An 8,101-nucleotide genomic window follows, 5' to 3' on the forward strand; every position below is an offset into this window, starting at 1 on the left:
GCGAGGCCTCCGAGGAGTCTGCCTGCCTCCTCCCACTCAGCCACCCTACAGCTGAGGGGGAGGCGGCGGGTGGACCGTTTGGGGCAGTACGGAGCCTGCAGGCACCCAAGCCACTGTGTCACTCCCAGGAGAGACACATGGCTTGGGCACACTGCAGGCCGTGCGGCGTGTGCCACCCGGCACTTTGTCACCCCCCTCAGTGGTGACACCCGGGGCCACCCTCCCACACCCCCCTTCCTTCGCCCTTGTCTCAAGGGTCAAAGGCCAAGTTAAAGAGGTGCATCTTCAGCATTCAGTACATGCAAAAAGGATCTGGGGGTCTTAGCGGACCACAAGATTAACATGAGTCAACAGTGTGATGCAGCAGCAGCAGCAGCAAAAAAAAAAAAAAGCACTCATGCTATTCCAGGCTGCATCAACAGAAGTATAGTGTCCAGATCAAGGGAAGTAATAGTAATGCTCTATTCTGCCTTTCTCAGAACACACCTGAGGTCCTGTGTGCAGTTCTGGGCACCACAATTGAAGCTGGAATGTAGGCAGATGAGGGTGACTAACATGATCAAGGGTCTGTGTGAGGAATGGTAGGGGATCTGTCTGGGATTATTTAGCTGTGATTCCTGCATTTCAGGGGGTTGGACTAGATGACCCTGGGGGGTGAATTCCAACTCTGCACTTCTATGATTCTTACAGTAGCCCACTGGGCAGGAAAGAGATGGGAGAGAGAATAGGAAACCAGGAGGGGAGGAGGAGTGCTCTTATTGACCCCGGACTGATGAGCCCTGCGGGAGTGTGGTTCTCGTCAGGATATGAAGCTTACGCATTCTGTTATACATAACTTCCCTGGGAATAAGTCAGTGGAAAATACCTCTGACTGCACAGATAAAGGCACCTCCTTTGTTTTGATTCCAAGATTGTAGACTTTTCACAGGGGCTTCCAAACTCTTTGTCTGTTTCATTTCCTTAAGAATAGCCATCAATCTTTCACTATGCAAATACCGCATTTTTCAATTTATCCATTCATTTTTATTTTTATTTTCTTTACACTGCAGGCCTTTTGCAGACCTAGGATCAGAGGCCAAACAGCCAGGTAAGTTGAAAAGTGAGGAGTAGGGGAGATGAAAAACAAAAACCCCAACCCCGAAACAGTCTCTGTTTGCTCGTAAGAAGATCGGAAGAATCCTGCGAGTCTCTTAAAACTTCTAGCAGGGGGAGGATGTGATTTGAAGCAGGAGAGGGTTGGTGTTTAATCCTTCCCAGCGCTCGTGGTTTCCGCACAACTAGGGCACTGAAGGTGTGTTTATTGTGTTGCAACAAAAAGTGGGGCGGGAAGCAGGAAGAGTGCTGCAATTCCCGTTTGAACCCATGTCCCCTTTGGATGTCCCTAGAAAACGATGGCACCATTCCCAAACGGAAGCGGAAGAGGATTTCGGAAGGGAATTCTGTGTCTTCCTCTTCATCATCATCTTCCTCCTCCTCTTCAAATCTGGAGTCTACGTCATCAACCAACCAGATCTCACTTGTGGTAAATATACACCAAGGGGCTTGTTTTTGCTGAAGGGGAGGGTCAGCCTGTGTCTCGACTGCACCACCTCAGACTGTGGATCAGGCCTCCCATGACTGAACACACAGCACGTCCACTGCTTTCAAGACCCAGCGTTGCCCTAAAGAGGATTCAGATTAAGAGCTTTATCAAATGCTAGTGCTGCTCAGAGTAGACCCACTGAAAATAATGGGCACTGCTAACTTATAATCACAGAATTGTTGAGTTGGAAGAGGCCCCAAGGGTCTGAGAGCCAGTGTGGTGTAATGGTTAAGAGCAGTAGACTCGTAATCTGGTGAACCGGGTTCACGTCTCCGCTCCTCCACATGCAGCTGCTGGGTGAAGTCTCTCAGCCCCACTCACCTCACAGAGTGTTTGTTGTGGGGGAGGAAGGGAAGGAAGGGAAAGGAGATTGTTTGCCGCTTTGAGACTCCTTCGGGTAGTGATAAAGCGGGATATCAAATCCAAACTCTTCTTCTTCATCATCTAGTCCAACCCCCTGCAATGTAGGAATCTCAGCTAAAGCATCCATGACAGATGGCCATCCAACCTCTGCTTAAAATCTTCCAAGGAAGGAGAGTCCACCACCTCCCGAGTGACTCGATTCCACTGTTGAACAGCTCTCATCGTCATAAAGTTCTTCCTGATGTTTAGGCTGGATCTCCTCCCCTCCAGAGCAGCAGAAAACAAGCTTGCTCCATCTTCCACGGGGCGGCCCTTTAGATATTTGAAGATGGCCCTCATACCACCTCTCAGTCTTCTCTTCTCCAGGCTAAACATCTCCAACTCCTCAACTGTTCCCCATCAGGCTTGGTTTCCAGACCTTTAATCATCTTGGTTGCCCTCCTCTCCACATGTTCTAGCTTGTGAACCGGCCTGAGATGGCTTATATTTAGAGCTAGAAAAATGTCACCTAGAGCCAGGGAAACCAACATGGTACCCTCCAGATATTACTGCGCAGCATCTCCCACATCTTTGGCCATTGGTGCAGTAGGCTGGGGCTGATGGGAGTTGTACTCCAACAAATTTGAGGTGGCCCACACTGACTACCCTTAGTCTAGACAGGCCCCATTATAGAGTACTAGCTTCCTATGAGATCCTTGAATCCCTTGGGGGTTCTTTGTTTGTTCACTGTTTCGAGGGCTGCATCTACACATCTATAAAAAAACATTATGAAAATGCTCTGGAAGAAAAACCATTTTAAAGTTCACAATGGGGAAAAAACATAGAGTTATGATTTCAGCTCTACAGCGCCATCTGGTGTCACAGTGTTACAACACATTTATAGTTTTATGTTTACTAATGTAGCTGAGTCCATGTACTCATTGTGGTACATTAGCTGATTTGGTTAAAAGGCTTCGTGTTTAATAAAAGCACACTAATTAACCAGGTATAGTGCTTTTTTATGCTTTAAAAAAATTTAATTGCTTAAAAATCAATGAGTAGCAGGCAGTAGATTAGAAGAAATGAAATTCCTTCTCTTCTACCAATAGTAGGAAACTTTAATCCTGTATATGTGTGTGCTGTGTCTGTAGAGTGTGGGAAGTCATGTCCAGTTTTTGGTTGCGCCCCCAGCTGGCATGCCAAGGGTGAATGTGGTTTTGGGGCTAATGAAGGTTCTCAACCCTGCTTTAGTGCTGTGAGATCAAGCTCCTCCTGGCTCTCTTTTCCTAGTGTGATTGCAAGGAGATTGGAAGCTTTGATTAACCACAGTTTCGTGTGTTAATCCAAACTGTAAACTATGGTTAATCTTAAAATACGATTAGCAAAAACAAACCAGCTTCATAACCTATGGTTTGAAGGTTGACTTGCTGCCATGAACCATAGTTAGCTACTAACTACTAACCATAGTAAAAGACTCATTGCAGTTTGTCCAGGTTGGGACATCACAAAATAACATGAAATGCAAGTGAAAACTTCCAAACTCCTCCTGACAGTCATACCAGGAGGAAAGGGGAACCGTGCAGGTTCAAGGCTCACTGGCTCTTCCGAGCTAATGTTCAACTATGTGCAAATGTAACCATCCCGTTTGGCCCTGATGCAGCCCAATATTTGCAGTGTTGCAATTTCCTTTTGTGTTTGTAATTTTTTTATTATTATTATTATTATTATTATTATTATTATTATTATTATTATTATTATTTTAATGCGTTTTCCCATCTCTTGCTTTTCCCCCCAGCAATGGCCGATGTACATGTTGGACTACGGAGGTCTCAACGTTCAGATCCCAGGACCGATGAATTATTGAGACCTCATTCACTGAATTGGAACCTCAGATTATATAACACACAAACACACACACACAAAAAGAAATCTCTGACGATGTGTAATTTTTTGTACAAAGTGTATATTCCAATATGTATCGATGCCTTTTAGTTTTTCCAATGATTTTTACACTATATTCCTGCCACCAGGGCCTTTTTGAATAAAAAAAAGGAAGTGTTGCCTTGCTCTTAAAAAAAAACAACGGTTTTAAAGTTATTGTTGACCACGTCTGCATACTTACGGAGAAGGAAGTCCCATTGAAAACAGTAGAATGTGGTGCCAGTTCTTGGAAGCCCTACCTGGTAGCAGGCCAACCCCACCAAGCCAATTTGGGTCTCAACGTCTTACTATTATATTTATTACACAGCCTTTCACCAGAGCGTCCTGGGGTGGGTAATATAAAATACAGTATTAAAAATGATTTAAAACAAATTTCTCTTGCATTAGTAAGGTAAAGCTTCCAGGTCATGTGGCCAGCAGGACTAAGCTGCTTCTGGCGAACCAGAGCAGCGCATGGAAACGCCGTTTACCTTCCCACCGGAGCAGTACCTATTTATCTACTTGCACTTTGACGTGCTTTCAAACTGCTAGGTTGGCAGGAGCAGGGACTGAGCAACAGGAGCTCATCCCGTCGATGGGATTTGAACCGCCGACCTTCTGATCGGCAAGTCCTAGGCTCTGTGGTTTAACCCACAGCGCCACCCGCGTCCCTCACTCACTTGCACTAGAGTGGGTACTAAAATACATATATATTGAGTGTTCAGAGGCCAAGGCAGGGAGTGTCAACCTGGTCCCTACTGTCCACTAGTGGGCGTTTCAGGATTCTAGGTGGGCGGTTGGGGGTTCTATGGCAGAAGCTGAATCCTCCTTCTCTCAAGCACTGGTGGGCGGTAAGGAAATTTTACCATCAAGAAAGATGCATTAGTGGGCGGTTGATATAAAAAGGCAGTGGTGGAGGATCCCTTTCCGGCACCCGGGGCGGGACAGACCGCCTGGCGGTGCACACGCAACATCCCGTACGGACTGCGCATGTGTGGCAGCCCGTGCGGACGCCATGCGAGCGGCGTCCATACTAACTGTGTGTGCGCCCTCGGCTGCTCTACAGCTGAGGGGGGCAGTGGGCCATCTTGTCACCCCCCCAAGTGGTGCCCAGGGCAGCCTGCCCCCTCCGCCCCCCCTTCGTACGCCTCTGTAAAAAGGTTGACTACCCCTGGGCCAAGGCAAAGAAAGTGTGTCTTCAGCATATAAAAGCTGTACAATGAAGGTGCCAGGAGTGAGGAGAGAATTCTACAACTCAAGGACTGCCGCAGATAATGTCCTCTCCTGGGCTACCACCATCTTCGAGCTTCTAAGGGTCCCCACCTGCTGGTCTTAACACTCAGGAAGGTCTGTAGGGCCTGTTAAGCATCACTTGGCCTAGTTTTTAGCCCATGGAGGTGCAGCTGATGGAAGCAGCTGAATTGTCACAAGCTCCAAATACCCAAGAGAACATAGCCCCAACAAGCCGAGGTCAAGCCCAGATAATCAGCTTAGGTCCAAAAGGTGAACCAGAAACAAGGTCAGGGAACAGTCCAAGGTCAATCCGAGACAGTGAACTAGAAGCACATCCAAGGAGTCGGAGACTAAACAACTAGAAGGCTCGAGAGAGAGGTCTTATCTACTGTGGCCTCCTAAACCACCTCCTAAGCACAGCTGCTGGTCATGAAGAGATTCCTTACAAAGACTCTTGTGTCCGTCGTAGTCAACAATACTGTGTCGCCATTCTTTGGCCTGGACCCCAAACTTTTAGGCTTGGCCTCTTGAGGACTTCTCCTCCTCTGACAATTTCAGGGTATTTCATCAGGTAGCAGCTTGGGGGTCCCCTCAGCATTGGATTTGGGGGCTCTGCCTGCTCCTCCTCAAGGTCCTCAACCTGTGAGGTGTCTTGTTTGTCTTCAGAGGACTCCATGCCTGGTACCAGGCCAGGTCAGGGCGGCTTACAGCACATAAAACATTGTAAAATATTAGACATTGAAAATTTCCCTAAGCAAGGTTGCCTTCAGATGTCTTCTAAAAGTCAGATAGTTGTTTATTTCCTTGACATCTGATGTCAAGGCACCACTACCGAGAAGGCCCTCTGCTTGGTTCCCTGTAACCTCACATCTCGCAGAGAGGAAACCGCCAGAAGGCCCTCAGAGCTGAACAATGTGGGTGGAGACGCTCCTTCAGTTACACTGGGCTGAGGCATTGTGGCGGATGGCCTTGTTGGGCCTGCCCGTGGTGGTGGCAGCTCCCTGGGCCTTGTGGCCTCCTCCCAACACGTGTGACGTCACACGTGTTGCATGTGTGACATCACGCACATGCAACAAGCCCCCGCAATGCTGTGCGGAACTCTGCGCCTTTGGTGATATCACAGCGGACCCTAAACCAGGTCTTGCATCACTGGTGCCCCAGATGATCACAAGTGTTGCTCATATGTAGTCAGGCTTGCATTCTATGGAAGGCTTTCATAAGGAATCTCTCTCTCTCTCTGTCAAAATTGCAAGAGAATCCCATGATTGCTTTATTACTGTTTTCCCTCTGCTGCTAATTCTTGCTGTTTCCCACAATCATCCATCTTTTCACTTGTCTCCTGCTTTCCACGCAAAGCTTCTGTATATAACATAATTATATGCAGAAGGGACTTTTTGCTTCATTGCAATTAAGAGACGGGAGCTGCAATTCTTCCAACCCCCCTCCACGCATCCTTTTACAACTTTTGAAGGAGTTTGCCGGTTTATTTGTTCACGTTGCACATGCTTGCACGCTCCAAATTCAATCACAATCCTTGTTAGAAGTGGCAAAACATGAAACGGGTTTATTAAGAAAAGAAGGGGGGAAAGAGTATCCCGAGCAGATGGCATCTCAATGGAGCTTAATTAAAGAATGACAGCTTTGATTAAAACCGTTCCTTGGAAAGCGACGGCGCTGAGGTGTTGGAGAAAGCGGGTAAGCAGAATCTGCAATCTTGCCAAGAGCTTGAGAATCACCACTGCAGTGGGGTGAGGGATCAATCTACCGTACTTTTGAGCAGAACTTGGTGGGATACAGCCCTATGTATATATTTATTTGCATTTATTATTCCGTTTACATCCCAGTTTACATGCTTCTCCCTCCAAGCAAGCTCATGGTGGCATCCAAACTTCTCCCTTTCTCAGTTTTAACCGCACGACAACCCTGTGCGGTAGGTTAAGCTGAGAGATAGCAAATGGCCTCAAAGGTCATTCAGTGGGCTTCATGGCTGAGTAGGGATTTGAACCCTGGTCTCCCAGGTCCTGGGATGCGGGTGGCGCTGTGAGTTAAACCACAGAGCCTAGGACTTGCTGATCAGAAGGTCGGTGGTTTGAATCCCTGCAATGGGGTGAGCTCCTGTTGCTCGGTCCCTGCTCCTGCCAACCTAGCAGTTCAAAAGCATGTCAAAGTGCAAGTAGATAAATAGGTACCGCTCTGGCGGGAAGGTAAACGGTGTTTCCGTGCGCTGCTCTGGTTCGCCAGAAGTGGCTTAGTCATGCTGGCCACATGACCTGGAAGCTGTATGCCGGCTCCCTCGGCCAAGAAAGCAAGATGAGCGCCGCAACCCCAGAGTCGGTCACGACTGGACCTAATGGTCAGGGGTCCCTTTACCTTTACCTTACTCCCAGGTCCTAGTCTAGCACTCTTAACTGCTACGCCACAGTCCTACTCAATTGTATCCTTTGTAAGTCCTGTTCAGAACAGACCCATTGAAAACAATAGGCATAATGAACTTGGGTCCATTATTTCAGTGGTCCTGCTGTGTGCAAACCTTAGTTGTAAATCACCAATCAGAAGTATTTAACATACATTAGCCATGCCACATTAAGTTCACTCTGAGTAGGGTTAGCATTAGCTACAGCTCTGTATTTTGTTTACAAAAATATGTATATACATCTGTGTAAAATGCAGGAATCTCTTGCCCAATGCTGGGGCTCAAACCCTGAGATTCAAGAGTCTCATGCTCAGCTGACTGAGCTAGCAATCATAAATAGATATTCTAAAGATACATCACTGTGGTTGAGAGCAACATAAAAACATAAAACTAAATAGTAAAACTATAAACAGTTAAAAGCAAAAAGTAATTAAAAACATATCTATCTTGAGCAGCACACAGGGCACAGATCTAGGCACAGATCCCTCCTTTACAGGTCGGAAGAAGCCTAGTTCTCACGAAAATGGCACCCTGGTGTCAGGGCCAGGCAGTGGGCAGCAGCCAGAGATGGACAAGGGATCAGGAGCTGTAGTGTAGGAGAACCAAAGAAC

General features: G+C 47.2%; 1 protein-coding gene across 6 annotated transcripts in view; it reads left to right on the top strand.

Moving 5' to 3' along the window:
- The window catches only part of GTF2IRD1 (GTF2I repeat domain containing 1), a 92,128-nt gene extending 88,121 nt beyond the window's left edge, over positions 1-4,007 (top strand). For all 6 annotated transcript variants that reach the window (XM_081172934.1, XM_081172933.1, XM_081172935.1 and 3 more), the window contains 3 exons: positions 1,050-1,087; positions 1,386-1,522; positions 3,720-4,007. In XM_081172934.1, coding sequence (XP_081029060.1) covers positions 1,050-1,087; positions 1,386-1,522; positions 3,720-3,788 — 244 coding nt within the window. In that variant the 3' untranslated portion in view covers positions 3,789-4,007. The remainder of the gene's footprint in view (positions 1-1,049; positions 1,088-1,385; positions 1,523-3,719) is intronic.
- Positions 4,008-8,101: the final 4,094 nt, after the last annotated feature.

This window comes from Podarcis bocagei, assembly GCF_964188305.1.
Source record: "Podarcis bocagei genome assembly, chromosome: 15".
Lineage (NCBI taxonomy): Eukaryota > Metazoa > Chordata > Lepidosauria > Squamata > Lacertidae > Podarcis > Podarcis bocagei.